This window comes from Pelobates fuscus, chromosome 8 (assembly GCF_036172605.1).
Source record: "Pelobates fuscus isolate aPelFus1 chromosome 8, aPelFus1.pri, whole genome shotgun sequence".
NCBI classification, from domain to species: domain Eukaryota; kingdom Metazoa; phylum Chordata; class Amphibia; order Anura; family Pelobatidae; genus Pelobates; species Pelobates fuscus.
The window spans coordinates 70,826,421-70,846,813 of record NC_086324.1 but is presented as its reverse complement, the minus strand read 5'-3'; the positions used below and the strand labels follow the sequence as shown (position 1 = coordinate 70,846,813).

General features: G+C 41.6%; 1 protein-coding gene across 1 annotated transcript in view; it reads right to left on the bottom strand.

Moving 5' to 3' along the window:
- TRPM8 (transient receptor potential cation channel subfamily M member 8) overlaps positions 1–20,393 on the bottom strand; it is a 35,541-nt gene that overhangs the window by 2,892 nt on the left and 12,256 nt on the right. Inside the window, exons 11-17 of the mRNA XM_063430020.1 lie at positions 20,014–20,295; positions 19,050–19,145; positions 18,105–18,234; positions 17,053–17,198; positions 7,009–7,121; positions 2,655–2,871; positions 1,480–1,571 (exon numbers count right to left, since the gene is read on the bottom strand). Of these exons, the coding sequence (XP_063286090.1) occupies positions 1,480–1,571; positions 2,655–2,871; positions 7,009–7,121; positions 17,053–17,198; positions 18,105–18,234; positions 19,050–19,145; positions 20,014–20,295 (1,076 nt within the window). The remainder of the gene's footprint in view (positions 1–1,479; positions 1,572–2,654; positions 2,872–7,008; positions 7,122–17,052; positions 17,199–18,104; positions 18,235–19,049; positions 19,146–20,013; positions 20,296–20,393) is intronic.

Below are 20,393 nucleotides of genomic sequence, written 5' to 3'. Positions count from 1 at the left end.
TCAATGTATAAGACTTCACAGGTAAGCCCCGGGCAGACCTATTTACTCGGGTATAGATTAATAGGAATTAGTTTTGTTAGACCTTCCTGAAACACATTATTTTTGCACATTTTTCATTAAAAAATATTATTTTCCAAAATGTAGTAATATAAAATGTAATATTCATATATAAAGCTCAGGTTACTTTTAACTCATCATTGGACAGATGGACAGACAGATTGGTGTGGATAATGCATTATATGTGCATTTGCAGAAAGTGAGGGCTATGGATACCAGGGAGAGCCCTGGCTTTTAAAAAAAAAAAACAAAAAAAAAAAAAACGTCCAAAACAGGGTGACAGTGCACATTGACTAATAACACCATATTCACTACAATGAAGTGTGCACATTTAAGAATGAAAGAAAATTGCACCCTTTTGCCCTTTTGCCCAGGTTGTTCTATCTGTTCAGACATTAATCTAGATCTACAATTTTCAAAGAGTCAAAGAATCTCACTGGGCTTGAGGTCACATGTGTTTTAACTTTCATGGTTACGGACATCACTTGGTATGGGAGAGAGACTTAATCAGTAATGCACCACGACTGACTGGCTTAGAAAAATCCCCACTGCTTACTGTAGCTGATCATAGACGTGAGACAATAAATCATATATGCAGAGCTCATACCTATCCTTTAATGTACAAAGTACTGAGCACGCACAGAAAACAGTTATTAATTTGGATAGTGTTTGTCACTTTTGTTACTGGAGTCGTTGATCCTGTTTCTTAAAGGGACACTCCAGGCACCCAGACCACTTCTGCTCATTGGAGTGGTCTGGGTGCCAACTCCCACTACTCTTAACCCTGCAACTGTAATTATTGCAGTTTTTTAATAATTACATTGCAGGGTTAACTCCACCTCTAGTGGCTGTCTACTAGACAGCCACTAGAGGGAACTTCCTCATTTACAGGAAAGATTTTCTTTGCTAGAGCATCACTGGACGTCCTCACGCTGTGTGAGGACCTCCAGCGTCGCTCATTTCCTTATAGGAAAGCATTGAAAATCTTTTTCAATGCTTTCCTATGGGGAACGCTAATGCGCATACGCGGCATTGCCACGCATGCGTATTAGGTCTCCTCAGCCGGTGGGCGGGATCAGTCTTGCCCACCGGCCGACGGAGACACTAAGAGGAGCGGCGCGGAGGAGGAAACAGCGACGAGGGACATCGTCGCTGCCTCAGGTAAGTGACTGAAGGGGTTTTCACCCCTTCAGTAACTGGGTATTGGGGGGTGGGAGGGAGAGGGTACCTCCACTGTCAGGAAAACTGATTGCTTTCCTAGCACTGGAGTTTTCTTTTAAATATTTTTTTTTCCTTCTAAAAATGAACAAAGCACTACACAGTAAAGATTTAGAGAACACTATGGTAAAAATTATTTACACTGGTGTTTAAAGGGTTCTTGCAGTCAAGTAATACTACATGCAAAAAGTTATGTGAACTAACCTGAATATTATTCCTGCAGCGAAATACAGGATTCCCAGAATATCCATAATGTTCCACAGGTCTAGAAAGTACTTCACCCCACTCATGTACATCTAAAGATAGAGCTTTGTGTTACTCCTTTGTGGAAATAGACCACCCATACTGATTTTCCCATTTAATCTTCAATATATAAAAAGTTAAATAATTATCTAGGATATTAAAAGACTTGAGTCCACCATAAACCCCCGCTGTTGACTTAATTTACTATTCTACTCATACTATTGCTATAAAAGGAAAAATATTACTTCTTGACCATTAAGTGCAGTTAGGGTTCTCTTTGGTGTGTGCATTTCCCACTGCACATATCTGTTTTCTTCCCTCTTGAGACTCGGTGACAGTGGTATGTTATAGGACACAACGTTAAAGGTAAGCAGTAAGAGGGCCTGAATAGGGAGTGCTTAGTTATATGTGTTAGCTAACTATTTACTGCAAAGTGCTCAATGACTTATCAACACATCCCACATTTGCATGGCCTAAAGGCTCTTTCTGGTAGGCAGCAATTTAAGAAGAAGGCCTACATTTGTTTTGTTTTTTAACCCATCAGTTTATACATAAACTGTACAGATTGAAGAGATAAGTACTATATAATTACCAGTTGGAGAGTTTGGCACTATATGCAATGAGGGATATATACTCACAGGTTAGAGAGGTAAGTGCTATATAATGTAAATATTAGGAGGTAGGTATGTTTCTGATACAGTGTAAGTTTTCAGTTCTCCATAATGTTAGATCAGCTGAAGTATAGTTTGGAACATGAGAAAAGAGTTGATCCTGAGAGATTAAAAGGGGTTACTCCCTCCTGGGCATCACTGCCTATTGAATCTCACAGATGTCAAGCCATTATTCTTAATTCACTATATGAAACTATAATCAAGGAATGACTTGCTGATATGGACTACATTTAACCCCTTAAGGACCAAACTTCTGGAATAAAAGGGAATCATGACATGTCACACACGTCATGTGTCCTTAAGGGGTTAAAAAAGAAGCTAGTATAGACAATGAGCGAGTTACTCCCTGGCTTAATATAAGAGAATTTGTGTGTCTACTGGGATTATTTGAATTTGTAATCATAGTGTCCCTTACAGCACCGGCAAATATGTAGTGCAATAATGTCTTTGAAAACGTGTAGATACCTGTCTTATCTCATCACAAAGAAGTATAAAAACCAATACATAGACTGTGATCTCCAGGCCAGTCGGGGCAGACTGAAAGTCCATAAGTAAGACATATGCAAAGAGAAGGAGAAAGCCAATGTAGAAAATAACTGTCCAGGAGAAGACAACAAACGGGGAGGTGAAGAAAGCAAAGTATTTCCACAGATGGTTTCTCGTCCCATCTGACATCTTCTTTCTGAATTGAGAAAACCAGCGGATAAATTTTATTATTTGTGTGAAAAAAATAGGAATAATCAAAAGTGATTTGTTGTTATGGTTTATATTAATTGATCCAATACTACAAATGTATTAATACCACAGAAAAAAACATTGTTCTCCTAGACAGTTACAGTAGGAGATGGTTTACTAGTTTCTATAAAGACTGGCCATTCTACTATGGAACCACATATTTCTATGTCCATGCCAATAATTATATTATGAAAAAAGAAGAATTGGGGGCACACCTGGAACATGCATTTCTCAGCAATGGTGCTACCGTAAAGACCACAATTTATACAAAATACAGATTAAGGAACAGTGCACACTCAAAAATACAGTTTTACATTTTACAAGGCTACTAAAATCACCATCACAGGTATCTCAGCCAATAAATATGAGGATTCAGTTCAACCACATGGCCATATCATGTCACTACGATACAGTACCCCAATATGGGTGGATCCTACACTAATGTTAACATGAGAGACAAACAACAACTTAAATAGTTCTAGTTCTAATGAATATAACAAATTAAAGTGTATTTAATTAATCAAAATAAATTTTAAAAAATACAATGCCATAACTAAATTATGAAAGTGATAGTGTTTTTATAAATATACCGTATATATTCAAGTATAAGACGAGTTTTTCGCCACATTTTTTGTGCTGAAAACCCCCCACTTGTCTTATACTTAAGTCATTGTCTGTATTATGGCAACTTACATTCCCATAATACAGACCAGGACCGCCGGGCTCATTACAAGGGGGCTGGCAGCGAGCTGTAACTTACCTTTACAGCAGCTCTTTCAGCTCCCTTCTCCCCCGTTCCGGTCAGCTCCACTGTAAGTCTCGCAAGAGCCGCGGCGTCAGAGCGTTGCCACGGGTTACCAGCTTACACTGGAGCTGACCGGAACGGAAGAGGAGGGAGCTGCTGTAAAGGTAAGTTACAGCTCGCTCCCAACCCCCCCTCCTGCACAGCCCATCCACTGGACCACCAGGGACTGCGATATCACCCCTCCCTGGCCATGTATCAAGCAGGGAGGGGGGACAAAAAAATAAAATAAAAAATTTAATAATATTAAAATAAAATGTAATAATATTAAAATAAAATTTCATATTAAAATAATAATAAAAAAATAAATTGTAAAAATGCCCACCCCCCCTCTATCCTCGAACTGAGTTTAATCCCTTCTTGCCCCTTAATTTTTAGTTACTGTTCCTTGTGTTGCAACAAGGAAACATGACCGTACGTTCAACTTGTTTATATTTGTTTTGGTTTGTTTAAAATGTCTAGAAACTCGACAGAACAGAATCGCATACGAGAAAATAATGTTGCATTACCAGATAACTACTCTACCTGTATATACCTCTCTGTATCACAATGTATTTTTCAACTGTTTGCACTTTGGCTTTTGTATAAGCCCACGCAATACCTTTTGTGCAACATCCGTGTACTTGTCAATTCTGTCAACCGGAAAAATAAAGAATTAAAAAAAAAAAAATGCCCACCCCCCACCAAGGTTACACACACTGCATTCATACACACACACTGCATTCATACACACACACACTGCATTATATACACACACTGCATTCATACACAGACACACTGCATTATATATACACACACTGCATTCACACACACACACACACACACACACACACACACTGCATTATACACACACACTGCATTATACACACACACTGCATTATATACACACACTGCATTCATACACACACACTGCATTCATACACACACACTGCATTATATACACACACTGCATTCATATACACACTGTATTATATACACACACACTGCATTCATACACACACACTGCATTCATACCCACACACACACTCTGCATTATACACACACACACACACACTGCATTCATTATATACACACACTGTAAATAAATATTCAATTAATAGAAACATAGAATGTGACGGCAGATAAGAACCATTCGGCCCATCTAGTCTGCCCAATTTTCTAAATACTTTAATTAGTCCCTGGCCTTATCTTATAGTTAGGATAGCCTTATGCCTATCCCACGCATGCTTAAACTCCTTTACTGTGTTAACCTCTACCACTTCAGCTTGAAGGCTATTCCATGCATCCACTACCCTCTCAGTAAAGTAATACTTCCTGATATTATTTTTAAACCTTTGTCCCTCTAATGTAAGACTATGTCCTCTTGTTGTGGTAGTTTTTCTTCTTTTAAATATAGTCTCCTCCTTTACTGTGTTGATTCCCTTTATGTATTTAAATGTTTCTATCATTTCCTCTTTCCTCCAAGCTATACATGTTAAGATCCTTTAACCTTTCCTGGTAAGTTTTATCCTGCAATCCATGAACCAGTTTAGAAGCCCTTCTCTGAACTCTCTCTAAAGTATCAATATCTTTCTGGAGATACGGTCTCACAAATGTTCTGTACAATGGCATGAACACTTCTCTCTTTCTACTACTAATGCCTCTCCCTATCCAACCAAGCATTCTGCTAGCATTTCCTGCTGCTCTATTACATTGTCTGCCTACCTTTAATATATACACACACTGCATTCATTCACAGACACACTGCATTATATACACACACTGCATTCACACACACACACACACACACACTGCATTATACACACACACTGCATTATATACACACACTGCATTCAATACACACACACTGCATTCATACACACACACTGCATTATATACACACACTGCATTCATATACACACTGCATTATATACACACACGCACACACTGCATTCATACACACACACTGCATTCATACCCACACACACACTCTGCATTATACACACACACACACACTGCATTCATTATATACACACACTGTAAATAAATATTCAATTAATAGAAACATAGAATGTGACGGCAGATAAGAACCATTCGGCCCATCTAGTCTGCCCAATTTTCTAAATACTTTAATTAGTCCCTGGCCTTATCTTATAGTTAGGATAGCCTTATGCCTATCCCACGCATGCTTAAACTCCTTTACTGTGTTAACCTCTACCACTTCAGCTGGAAGGCTATTCCATGCATCCACTACCCTCTCAGTAAAGTAATACTTCCTGATATTATTTTTAAACCTTTGTCCCTCTAATTTAAGACTATGTCCTCTTGTTGTGGTAGTTTTTCTTCTTTTAAATATAGTCTCCTCCTTTACTGTGTTGATTCCCTTTATGTATTTAAATGTTTCTATCATTTCCTCTTTCCTCCAAGTTATACATGTTAAGATCCTTTAACCTTTCCTGGTAAGTTTTATCCTGCAATCCATGAACCAGTTTAGAAGCCCTTCTCTGAACTCTCTCTAAAGTATCAATATCTTTCTGGAGATACGGTCTCACGAATGTTCTGTACAATGGCATGAACACTTCTCTCTTTCTACTACTAATGCCTCTCCCTATCCAACCAAGCATTCTGCTAGCATTTCCTGCTGCTCTATTACATTGTCTGCCTACCGTTAATATAAATTTTGTGGATCTAATTTTATTTAGAAATTTACCAGTAGCTGCTGCATTTCCCACCCTAGTCTTATACTCGACTCAATAAGTTTTCCCAGTTTTTTGGGGTAAAATTAGGGGCCTCGACTTATATTCGGGTCGACTTATACTCGAGTATATACGGTACCCACAATTCATATCATATATCTGCTCTATATCAAATAGATATTATTAAAGTGACATTGCTATCCAAAATCTCCTCAAATTTATACATTTCTGTGATCACCTCCAAAGGCATTTGAGGTGACTACAGGAAAGTATAAATAATATGAGTAGTAATATTTATTTGATATAGAGCAGATATATGATATGCATTGTGAGTATATTTATAAAAACACTAACTATAATTATTTCATTATGGTACTGTATTATTTTAGTTTTTTTATCAAGCACTAGCACTGTTGAAGTCGTTGTTTATCTTCCGTGTTAAATTGGTGTAGGATCCATCCATATTGGGGTATTGATGTGCTTGACATGATACTGCAGTAAGGGATTTTACCATCTGATACCCTGACAGATCCTAGCCTAGTTAAGTAGCATAATACAACTCATTATATTTACCATTTCTCAATACAAAGTTGTTAAGGATGTTTACCTGAAGGAGATGAATCCACAGCTAATGAGAGGGAACAGCAGGAGGGACAGAATAATTTTCCAGTTTTTGGTATCTCTGGAGATCTCTCCATACCATTGCTTGGAGAGAAAGTTCTGCAAAAACAGGGACAGACTGGGTTGGGACAAAACAGGCTAAAATATTTGTTATACTGGCAAGTGCATAAGACACTTGAGCAGTGCTGATTTGGTAACATGTCAGAAAAGAAGACAAAGATTATGTTTGAAAATAGAAATTGTAAAAAGGTCGCAACATAGGGCACCCTAACCTATAGGTATATTGACAGACAGAGGGAGTAGGCTAACTTGTCAGGATTATTATGTTTGCTATATGACATAATGTTTGTACATGATGTGTGCAAATTTTTCCACGGCAACACAATGTGACAGGGCAATATTAATGTACTGATAGTTAACCTGTGTATTTACTTACTAGTATTGACACCAAATGAAAGTAGAATTACCTGTCTATGCAATGGCCAAATAAATAGCACCCTCTATATCCAGACAGCATAAGGTGCATAAAAGATTTCAGAGCTCATGTAGCTGGTATGAATACAAGACGACAGTCTCTCCCAATGACACACACAAACAAGAAAGGCCAAGTTCCAGCGTTGAGTATAAAAACAACTTCACTGGTATAGTCAACCATTGAGGTGACTGTTAAAAAATAAATGTATAGATACTCCAAATGAGGAATCATTCATTGACCATATCACAGCAGTTTCAAGCAATTTGAGCAGCAAATGATGAATGTCTATTCGTTTCCTGAATAACCCACTTGTAACCCACATATATGAAAGGTCCATATTGAAATAAATTAATTTGCAGGTTCCACTGTCACTCTGCCCTTCGCACCACTCCCCTAGCGTTAACACAACACGCAACTACACTAGAAAGCTCAAGCCAGGTAATCAATTACCTAAATGGGCGCTAAAGGCTACATATGGTATCCAGGACATTGCATCCATGATGTATGAAAAAAAACTTGTAATAATAATAAATAATATAATGAACCATCAAACAAACAAAACATTTTTTTTTAAAAAAGAGAATAGAGATGACTTAGTTTGAAGTTAAAAAAAGTAATGCGGGGGGCGGAGCCGAGCCACGAAGCGGAGAAGTCGCATGGGGCTGCAGCTCCCGCGGAAAAAACAAATCTTTGCCCATTACACCTCCTCCAAATCACCACAGGTGAAAGAGAGAGACGGCAGAACCGATATGGGGCGTAAATCTAAAAAAGCGAAGCCCGACCAGCCGAGGCAGAGCCAAGACATTGGGGCCCTGTGGAGACAGGCCCGCGAGGCAGCAAGGCCCAAAATGGCCGACCACACTGATACATATTCCGACTTCTCGGACGATTTCTATCAGGAAGAGGACATCCCAACGACCACACACTTACCTACACCGGGGACCAAACCTCCGGACCCGGACAGCGCTCCGGTGACCACATCAGTGCTCAAAACCCTGCTGGCAGGCCTCCAGACCACGCTACAGGCGGACATGGCGGCCCTACGCACGGAGCTACAGTGCATGAATGGAAGGCTGGGAACCCTGGAAGACGCCTCTGCGGCGCGAGATGCGCAAATCACTGCAATGCAGGCGGAGATTACTAACCTACAACACAAAAATGAGGAATATGACCGACGGTTCGCCGCCGCAGAAGAAGAGCACAGAGCAACTAATATAAAGGTACGGGGGCTGCCGGAAGATATACCGGCAGAGGAACTGCCGCACTATGTCCGCAGACTCCTGACGGAGATACTCACGCCGAAGCAGTCTAAAACTATCCCTATTGAATCCGTATTCAGGGTCCCAAAACCGGCTAGAGCCCCGACCACCGCAACCCGTGACCTTATAGTCCGCTTCCACCACCGCAAGGACAAGGCCACACTCCAGGCAGCGCTTAAAAATAGAACCCAGGTCTCATTCGAAGGACATTCCTTAACCTTCTTTGCCGACTTAACAGGCGGCACACTAGCTTGGAGGGGGTCCCTAAAGCCATTCACTGCCCTCCTCAGGCAACGGGACATTAAATACAGATGGCGCCTTGATCGATCGCTTATAGTCATGAAAGGGGAAGACAAACATGTGGTACACTCGCTTCAAGGTGCAAGAGACCTGCAGCATATTTTGGGACTACCCCAAGATGCTATACCTGGACCGGCACCCCATGAGAACCCAAGCCAGCAACACAGATGGGACCCAGAGCGCACCAAAGTATTCGTACCACGTCGACCTAGACAGATCCCCTCTGAAGACAAAGGCACCTGAGAAGGCCCTGGAGACCCTCAAAGTGTAGACCATACTGACCGGGACTGTACGACACTCGGCCTCACTATGACACTATGATTTACTGTGTGTCACTCTAGCCTCACAGATGACCTTACTATTGTTTTATTGTTGTCTCCATTAACGTTTTTACAGTTGTATTACAAATGTCCGCACACTATAGTTTACTTATGCAAGCGCTCACACCGGCACCTCACCTAACCCAACCCATTCTCAAATGCACCTCGACATACGTGGAGCTCCTTCCCTCCCTCCCCTCCCCGGCCATGGGTAGCCGCGGGGGAGTGGGCGACGAGGCAGCGACCAGGTACAACATACCCAAACACTGCAGTCAAATACACATCTGAGCATAACAAGATATGCTCCACAATTTATATGCCCAAAGAAATACCTTGCCTTAACGCATAGTCACACACGTATTTTGCTGCACCTGCTGGCTAATTCACAAACTAACCTAATACACGACTCCTGCGACTAGGCACAACTATGGGACGTAAACAATAAGGTTCCGAACGAAGCTCACGCCCGCAGCAATGTTTAGTACACCACATAGTATGTTCAATTGTTTAATCCATGCTATTGTTTTAACACCGTTTTTTATCGCTTTATGACAACAAAATGTGCAAATGTCATTACCATGCCCTACTGTAATATATAATAGTATACCACTTTAGCGAACGGAATGCCTTTGGGGCACCACTCGCATAACTGTTACGCATATATGCACGGAAAAATAAAGAATTAAAAAAAAAAAAAAAGTAATACGAACAAGGAATGTGGAGAAAAAGTGGACATTTAGCACCTCTTATATTAATCAGTTTAATTCTATAATAGTTATTATTTACAAAAAACTTACAGATAATGTGGGGTGATGATTTGTGAAAGAATGTATAACGGTGGTATCTAAAAAAGCCCCTTTATTGTCAAATGTCTTGTTTTCAAGTTTATAAAAAGGACATGGTATAATTTCAGAGAGAAAATTAGACAAACATTAGAAACATAGAATGTGACGGCAGATAAGAACCATTCGGCCCATCTAGTCTGCCCAATTTTCTAAATACTATACATTGTTATGAAAGGGTAACTAGATGTGGTAAACACCCATGCAAGTGTTGTAGTTCCACCTCAAAATTATTCTTTTTTTATGTCTAGTGTGGCAGAAAATTTTGAAACTTGGTTTGCTGTTTTTTTGTTTTTTTACTATTCGGTATATTTACAAAACAGAGAAGAAGTAGAGAGCTTTTACATATCATAGAAAACATCAACAGTAATAGGAAAACTACTAAACATTAAACATTTTAAACAGTACACATTTTCTTGACTCTCACCAGGATATCACTCATCCTTTTATTACCAGAATATAGCTTGGGTCCGGAACCCTTTAAGAGGGGGACATTTCACTCAGGTTTTGTGCAGAATAGAAATGTACAGGGTTTTTCATCTCAAGACCAGATATTCTCTTGGCCTCAATGATGAGTTTGATGTCTCTCTCATATTGATGGTATCACATTGTGAGAAGATATTACTTGGCAAACAGTTTAAAGGGACACTATAGGCACCCACACCGCTTCAGCTCATTGAAGTGGCCTGGGTGCACTGTTCCTGTCCCACTTAGTCCTGTAATGTAAAACATTGCAGTTTTAGAGAAACTGTCTGTTTACTAGAAAGCCACTAGGGGCGCTTCTGGGAGTTTACTGTACTCAAGGTTGCCTAAATGACGCTGGATGTCCTAACGTTCTGCATGAGGACATCAGCGTCAGTGAAATCCCCATAGGAAAGCATTGAGGTAATGTTTTCCCATGGGGACCTAATGTGCTGACCGCTCAAGTGCATTAGGTCTCCCCATCGGATAATGTCGGTGGAGGAAGAGTGCTGACCCAGCACTGAGGGACATCGATGCTGGAATTGAATGAGTAAATAAAGGGTTTTTCAACACTTTATGTGCTGAAGGTGGCGGGACCGCGAGGGAGGGGGCACCAGAGGACATTATAGTGTTAGGAATACAGATTTGTATTCCTAACACTATAGATTCTCTCTATTACTTTCAGTCAAATTGACAGGGTTAACAATATCTGTGGGAATGGTGATTTACTCTATCCCTGATGGTAACTATATGGCTCATCCGCTGTTTTAGTTCAGCAGATGATGTGTAATTGTGCTGCTGAAATAGAGATTTTTGAGAGGGTGTCACGGCCCCTGACCACACAGACAGGTTAAAGAAATTACCTGTGCAGCATTGAGTCGGGAGCCGACACGCTGGGTCGTCCATCCCCTCCACACGCGGGATCCAAAATGGCGCCGACCGCGAGCTGCGGCCATTTGTAGCCCCACCTCCAAAAAAAACGCAAACGTGCATGTGACGCGACATCGACGCACACGCACGTTCTGGGGTCAGAGGCCAAACTCTGATCAATCACAGCCCAAGGAGGGGTATTTAAATCACAGAATTCCTTAGTTCATTGCCCTGTCTTGGTTTCCGTTCCTAGTATCCGAGAGCATTTTCTTGTTCTTGTATTTGATATTCCTGGTATTTGACTTCAGCTATTCCTGACTATTCTAATTTCTGGTTTCCCTGACTTGGCTTTCTAATCGACCTTGTGTAATTCTGGCAACCCTTGACCTCAGCTTTCCCTTGACTATTCTCTATCTTTCAATGCATTAACCCGGCCATTATAAGGACCGGTTTACGTTCTGTCTCTCTTTCTGTTCTATGTAGTTGTTACATAGTTTTGCATTCTGGATCATATAGTAGTTGTGACAGAGGATGAATTGAGATGTATCACAAATGCATAAATTGTGCACTATTTGATGGTACCGTCTCTGCGGTGGGTTGATATTACCAAAGATAAAAAAACATTTTTTAACCCCTTAAGGACACATGACATGTGTTACATGTCATGATTCCCTTTTATTCCAGAAGTTTGGTCCTTAAGGGGTTTAATCTTTAATTCGGTTTGTTGGTTCATTATATTGTACATTATCGTTACATTTTTGTACATCATTACATAGTGGTTGTGACCTGTTCTTATTTGGTCTTGATGACCCATTTAGGCAATTGATAACCTGACCTCAGCTTTTGTTTTGTAGAAACACTAGAGGTAGGCACCAGGGGTGGATCAGCACTGTAAACCGCAAAATACGGGTAGTGCATATACGTGAGGTTTGTATTCATAAATTTGGTTATTCACAAATGTGTGAACTTTCATCTTTTGCTGCATGAACTGCATAAAATAGCACCTGGAGGTCAATTAAGCTATGATATTTTTATACTCAATAGGCATGTGCATGGGGAAAATTTTCGGTTCGGTTCGGCATTCTGAAATTCGGGATTTTCGCAATTCGGGACTTCGGCAATTCGGCAATTCAAGACTTCGGAACTTCGGAACTTTGGCACTTCGACACTTCGGCAACTTCAGAACTTCGGCACCTCAGCACTTCGGAACTTCGGCGCTTCGGCACTTCGACACTTCGGCACTTCGACACTTCGGAATTCCGGAACTTCTCTTTCAGCCGCTTGGTAGATAACTCCCTAATTCCCACGGTATTAGGGAGTTATCTACCAAAAGGCTGAAAGACCTAAATTGGTCTTTCAGCCAAATTTACTAATACTAAGTAAAAATGACTTAGTATTAGTAAATTTTGCCCCTACTCGCTATACCGCGAGTAGGGGCATGTCTAGTAAAAAAGTGAGCAGCCTGTGACTGCTCACTGATTAAAAATAAATAAAAAATTGTGCCCTCCCCGGCCCCCACCCCTGAGCGGCGGGTGGGGGCCCTAAATACTAATTAGGGGGGGATCTAGTGTCCTCCCCCCTGGCTACCACTCCTCAGCGGCGGGTGGGGGCCCTAAATACTAATAAGGGGGGGACCTAATGTCCTCCCCCCTGGCCCCCACCCCTGAGCGGTGGGTGGGGGCCCTAAACTAGAATAAGGGGGGGACCAATACCACGAGTAGGGGCATGTCTAGTAAACAGAGAGCAACCTGTGACTGCTCACTGTTTAAAAAAAAATAAAAAATTGTGCCCTCCCCGGCCCCCAACCCTGAGCGGCGGGTGGGGGCCCTAAAGTAAAATGATGGGAGGGACCTATTGTCCTCCCCCCTGGCCCCCACCCCTGAGCGGCGGGTGGGGGCCCTAAATATTAATAAGGGGGGGGACCTAAGGTCCTCCCCCCTGGCCCCCACCCCTGAGCGGCGGGTGGGGGCCCTAAATACTAATAAGGGGGGACCTAGTGTCCTCCCCCTGGCCCCCACCCCTCAGCGGCGGGTGGGGGCCCTAAATACTAATAAGGGGGGGGACCTAATGTCCTCCCCCCTGGCCCCCACCCATGAGCGGCGGGTGGGGGCCCTAAATTAGAATAAGGGGGGGGGCTAGTGTCCTCCCCCCTTGCCCCCACCCCTCAGCAGCGGGTGGGGGCCCTAAATACTAATAAGGGGGGGCCTAAGGTCCTCCCCCCTGGCCCCCACCCCTGAGGTTACTTAATCCACCAATCAGAGTGTTATGAGTCAAATTACACAGCGTGGGAAAATTCCAAAGAACTTGATGGATTTCAAACCAACCAATCAGAGTGCTGTGACAGGTAAATGTTGAGACTTACCTGTCAGTCTCTTCATTTACCTGTCAGAGCACTCTGATTGGATGGCTTAAACCCACCAATCAGAGTGCTCTGAGCCTAATTGCAGGGCTGGGCAAGGCTTTATAAGCCTTCCCTAGCCCGGCAGAGCTCAGTCTGCGCGGAGCCCTCCATGGGTGAAGAAGAATTTTTTTTTTTTAACGTTTTTTTTTTTTTTTTATAATTGCGTCGGTTATTATGGTTTTTTATTTTGCCTTTATGGGGGCTGAAAAAAGAAGATTTTAGAAGAAAGAAAACATTGAATGGTAAGTTTTTTTTTGTTTTTTTTTACAAGTACTTAGTTAAAGGTCCCCCCTCATTATTTTTAGGGTGAGGGGGGTAGGTAGGGGGATAATTTTTATTGGGGGGGGAGAGGTGACTAGGGGTTTGGGGACCCCTAGTCACCTGGGGGGGACATTGTTTTTAGGGCCCCCACCCGCCGCGCAGGGGTGGGAGCCAGGGGGGAGGACGTTAGGCCCCCCTCCTTATTACTAGTTAGGGCCCCCACCCGCCGCTGAGGGGTGGGGGCCAGGGGGAAGGACACTAGATCCCCCCCCCTTATTCCCATTTAGGGCCCCCACCCGCCGCTCATGGGTGGGGGCCAGGGGGGAGGACATTAGGTCCCCCCCTTATTCCAATTTAGGGCCCCCACCCGCCGCTCAGGGGTGGGGGCCAGGGGGGAGGACAATAGGTCCCCCCTCCCATTATTTTACATTTGGGCCCCCACCCACTGCTCAGGGGTGGGGGCCGGGGGGACCTTTTTTTTATTATTTATTTTTTTACAGTGAGCAGCCACAGGCTCACTGTTTAATAGACATGCCCTACTCGCGGTATAGCGAGTAGGAGCATAATTTACTAATACTAAGTAATCTTTACTTAGTATTAGTAAATTTGGCTGAAAGACCAATTTAGGTCTTTCAGCCATTTAGTAGATAGCTCCCTAATACCGTGGGAATAAGGGAGTTATCTACTTATTCATTCCTGTCATTACATTGACTGGCCAAGTAACTTACATTTTATATGGATGTATGTTACTTGATTGTTGTAAGTGTTGCAAATGCTTACAGCTGAATCCTGGCTATGTTTGTATACTTTTTATTTAAAATTGTTTACAATGTAACATTCTTCTTCTTTCACTGGGTAAGTACATTAGTCCTAACTCAAAACTGTGCTTCGGAACTTCGGCACTTTGACACTTCGGAACTTCAGCACTTCTGAACTTCGGCACTTCGACACTTCGGAAATTCTGTAATTTCAGAACTTCAGGACCTCGGCAATTCGGCACATCGGCAATTCGGCACTTCGGACATTCAGAAATACCCGAATGTCCGAATTTCATCCGAATTCATATTCGGACCGAAACGAATTGCACATGTCTAATACTCAACACTGGAACTGGACCTTCCTCGTTTGTGTAGTAGTATTACTTTTATTAGAATTGATGGCGTCATGTTTGTTTTATTGATGACTATTGACACCTTCATTATTGTTTTAATGGTGATTACTATTTATAAATAAATATCTGTGCGCATTCACCTCCTTTGTACATTTGCATGTTTTAGTGTTTGAGAACCCAGGCTATATTCATATCTTTTTGTAAACTGATGCTATATAAAGAAATGCCCTAGAGCAGCGTTTCCCAATTGGTGTTTCGCAGAACCAACACTAATTGGGGTTCCATCAACATTTTTTAAAATAAAATGGCTGCGGGCGGCAAGGAAGCAGTGAGCAGTGATCTCCCTGCTCAGCTTACTCGCGCGCACAGAAGTAATGCTGGAGCCGGAATATGACGTCACTCCGGCTCTGGCATCACTAAGAGGTGCGCGAGGGAGCTGAGCAGGGAGATCACTGCTCCCTTGCCGCCAGCACGCCAGCCGCTCAGCAGCCCCAATAGACCCCAGTGACTCCATGCCAGCCGCTCAGCAGCCCCACTAGACCCCAGGGATTGCACTTCAGCAGCCCCACTGGACCCCAGGGACTCCATGCCAGCACTCCAAAAAAAAAAAAATAGTATGTGTGTCTGTAAAAGAGTATGTGTGTTTGTCAGTGAGAGTGTATGTGTGTCTGTCAAAGAGTATGTGTGTCTGAGTGCGTCAGTGTGTGTATCTGTGTGTCAAGGTTTGTGTATGTGTCACTGTGTGTATCTAAGTGTGTGTGTGTGTGTATGTGCCAGTGTGTATCAGTGTGTTTGTATGTTCCTGTGTGTGTGTATGTCAGTGTGTGTGTGTATCTGAGTGTGTCACTGTATGTATGTGCCAGTGTGTATCTGTGGGTGTATATGTCACTGTGTGAATCTGAGTGTGTGTGTATATTTGTGAGTCAAGATGTGTGTGTCAGTGCATATCTGAGTGTGTGTATCTGTGTGTCAAGGTGTGTGTCAATGTGTATATATGTGCCACTATGTGTCCGTGTGTGTGTGTGTGTGTGTATCTATCTGTGTGTCAGATACACACACATACACACACACAGATACACACAGACACAGAGATACACACACTGGTGCAGATATACACACCTTGACACACACTGGCACATACAAACACAAATACACACACTTTGAAACATAGATACTTACACCTTGACACACAGACACATATACACACTACGTGTCAAGGTGTGTGTATCTGTGTCAGTGTGTGTATATGTGTGCCACTAACTGCCAGTGTGTGTGTATCTGTGTGTCAGATGCATACACATGGGCACATACAAACACAGTTACACACACCTTGATACACATAAAAACACAGATATACACACCTTGACACACAGATACATACATACACACACATACACGCTCTGTGTCAAGGTGTGTGTATCTGTGTGTCAGAACAACACACACACACACAGATACACACACTGGCACATACAAGCACAGATATACACACCTGACACACGCCGGCACATACAAAAAACTGCACCATTTGTTTTCCGGGGGGGGGGGGGGGGCGGACAGAGGATAATCTTGTAATACACCTAGGATGCAACAACTGTAATTGCTGTTATTGATATCCATACATGTCAGTGTTGATGTCAATAAAGATATCCACCTATTTAGGTTACATTTTAGTCCATAGTATTGACACTTGTTGGTAGACCTAGTTATGTCAAAATTTGAGTTCTCTTACCTGCACTCCTGGCTGTGCTATAAATTGCTGGTCTTTTGCTTCGACTGCCATTTCTAAACAGTTGCTGTTACCCCAGGCCTCGCAAGAATAAACCAGGAGCATCTCTGCCAACTCTTCATCGTTACTGTAACACTCAGTGAATAGCTCTGAACCGGTAACAAGCATAGAGAATTTATATTAGTATGATACACATGACTTGTAGATAAAAATGCACAGTGATATTGATGAATAGGTTCCACAGTAAATCACGTTTGTATCTAGGGTAACCACTGTGAATATGATCAGGGCTCTAATTGCTTTGCACAATTACATTTGAGTCCATAACACCCTCACTTACCTGTATTTATATACCAGTAAATATATTACCACTTTGTAGAGAAATTAATTCCTGTGCCACGAAACCATTCCACCCATTTAAGGTCTGCAAATGGCCTGACAAATGACATTCCTTCTTCAGACAGTAAAGGGAGCTTCAAATAAATCATATTATTCCAACAGTCATGGAGAGAGGAGGAAGGAATAAGTTATGCATGCTTCTTAACATTGCATTAGCATTAAATGAGATTGCTAGAAAACCTTTTAAATATCTCTCTTATATAATGTAGTGAGGCAGGAAGAGATAGTTATAAGAAAGGTGGGCTGCAAGGGGAAAGTTTAAACAAGTCACAAGCGAATTGTGATTGTGTGTACTCACAGCACTGCCTGCAATGCCATAGGCTTATTATATCTGTCGTTAACTAGCAGTGTGTGCTGATGACAGTCATTTTCTATGCAGAGCACTCACATTAGTCAGTTCGGAACAGAGTTCTGGGCTAACTAGATCACATGTGCCAGAGGCGTACTACATACCTACATGATGGTTGGAGCACCCAACCCTTTAAATCTGGCAATTCCAAGTCAATGTCACCCAGAGATGCATCTCTTTAATGAAGTCACCCAGGGAACAATTACACAAACTTCTTATCTGTCTTTGAATACAAGCTGGTCCTGTATAGATGTGAAATATACAAATGTAGGAACAATTGGTGTATTAGAACTCACAAACTTCTTACCCACAGCTCTGGTTTCATACTCATTTGCAATTTCCTCTGACTCTCCAGCTGCATTGATATCGTTCTTCACTTTGGCCAAGCTCTTCAAGAGTTTACTAGCTCCCAATGCTGCTAGGGTGCATCCCCTTGTCTAAAGAGAAAAAGGGGAACAAGAACAATGACCTAATACTGATTAACATGAGATGGCATGCAGAGTTATTCACTAAAGTGGGACGTGTTGGGAATGCAAAGTAAGTTCTACATTTTAGGCCAAAACAGACAAATTGGAAAAATTCTCCATGTCAGTTGTGTTTTCATTTTGGTTATTTTGACTTAAAAATTTGAATTCACTTTGAATTCCTGTCAATTCACAGTTTACGGGGTTATTCACTAAACATTGTATTTTGTCCAGATGGACAAAATCCAGTGAAAATTCTAACTGCAATGGCAATTCTCAGATTTACTAAAGCTTAGTTGGTCCCAACGAATCTGCAGCAATCACCCGGACATTCGGTATTTATTAAAATCAGTGCTTTCGCATCTGAATCTTTAACAAAGTATAGGATTCTGAATATTTAAAAATCACCGGTTTTCATAAAATTCTGAACTGAATGCATCCAGTAGGATTCATATACTATCTTTCACTTGCTTTCATGCAAGCAAGCAACAATTTTAAGTACTATTTGCCCAATGGCAGTGCTAACATTACAAAACCTTGACATTTCTAAATATTGTGAACACTGTCCGGATTTTGCAGTTCACATAGTCCTGTAAGCAGCCGAATGGTTTTGCCCTGTTTGGTACAGGACCATTCGGACTTCAATAAATAACCCCGTTAGTGTATAACTCTGTCAGTTAAAAGTGTACATTATGATTGTGTTATGCTGTGATGACTCAAAGCTTGCTCTCAGAAATGGGAGCCTGTAATAGTGCAAATAGGGTCATGGTATTGATATAAATAAATACCTGCTCCCATATAACTTTAGACAGCTCTCTTTTATTCTGCAAAATAGCCCATATGAATAATACTTGGACCGGATGCTTTATGATTGGAGAAAGATCCTGATGGAAATAAAACAAAAAACATTACAACCATTTCCTAGTTAGTTATAATGTTCAGCACAGTCATTTTAACATTCACCATTGTGGTTAAACACTAACCTTCTCAGATGGTGGACTTGTTAGAATGACTATATTTGCATATACTGTGTGCCCTATTTTACAACACTTCAGTATATACATTCAGTATATACACTTTTAGACAAATGTAGCCTTGAATGTATTTTCTCCCAATTTTGCAGGATGGTCCATAGGGCACTACTGAATGCATGAATGTGCTGTTAAGACTCCCTAAATTTTAAATAAACTTGGTCCCTGGGACCCCTATTAATCAAGGGAATGACAAATATCCACACTCTAATGGTTAAAAAATAGGACAGAGCATAGTTCATGCCTCTTCTCCCCATTGCACTGTACTTTTGAGATGGTAATACATATAAGTTGCTATGGCACCTGGAAACATAAGAACTAGTGAATAGGCCACTTGCTTCACTGTTGTACTACTCAAGATAACCACTCACAATTCTCTATTTAGAAAGCACTTGACCTTCAATCTCGTGGTTTATTATGGTGTCGCAAGAACCACTCTATGGCATTACTTATCCATGCACAATATATCATTATATATCTGTTCAGAGCCCCAGCCTCAGAATGTGTATACATTCTGCTATACATCCTCTCTGTACAGTCTAGATACATGTAGGGTGAACATGTCTTTGTTTTTTGGCGCTTTATAATATTAGGAGTTGATATTTTTACTTAGCCTCAGTAACAAAATGTGTACATGGCATGTGCCATAGCATTACCTTAAAACGTCAAAGAGGAGTATTTCAGCAGGATATAAGAAAGTTGTTTTGCAACTCTTTCTCACCTGAATCTCAGAGTCATCACGACTGTTTCTCTCCTCCCTCCGACTCCGCTGGTAGCTCAGGACCATTTTCCAAACAAAGGTGAGCAATGAATCATTGTAGGAATTCTTGGCTATCTGCAAATTACGGAATACAAGGGTACTGAAATGTTCTGAGAAGAGCTCACTGAGAATTTCACTGCTGAGGAACTTGCGAAGGTTGAGACCATTCTCCAGCAGGAGTCGCACAAATTTGGGTCTATCCTTAACCAGTGCAGCAAACATGGCATCCTCCAGGTCAGCTGACTGGAAAAAAAAAAAAAAGAGGTTGGCGTAGATGAAGGGAAAACGTAATGGAAAGTGAACTCGGGGAAAAAATATGGAGATAAGATGAAAAGATAGAA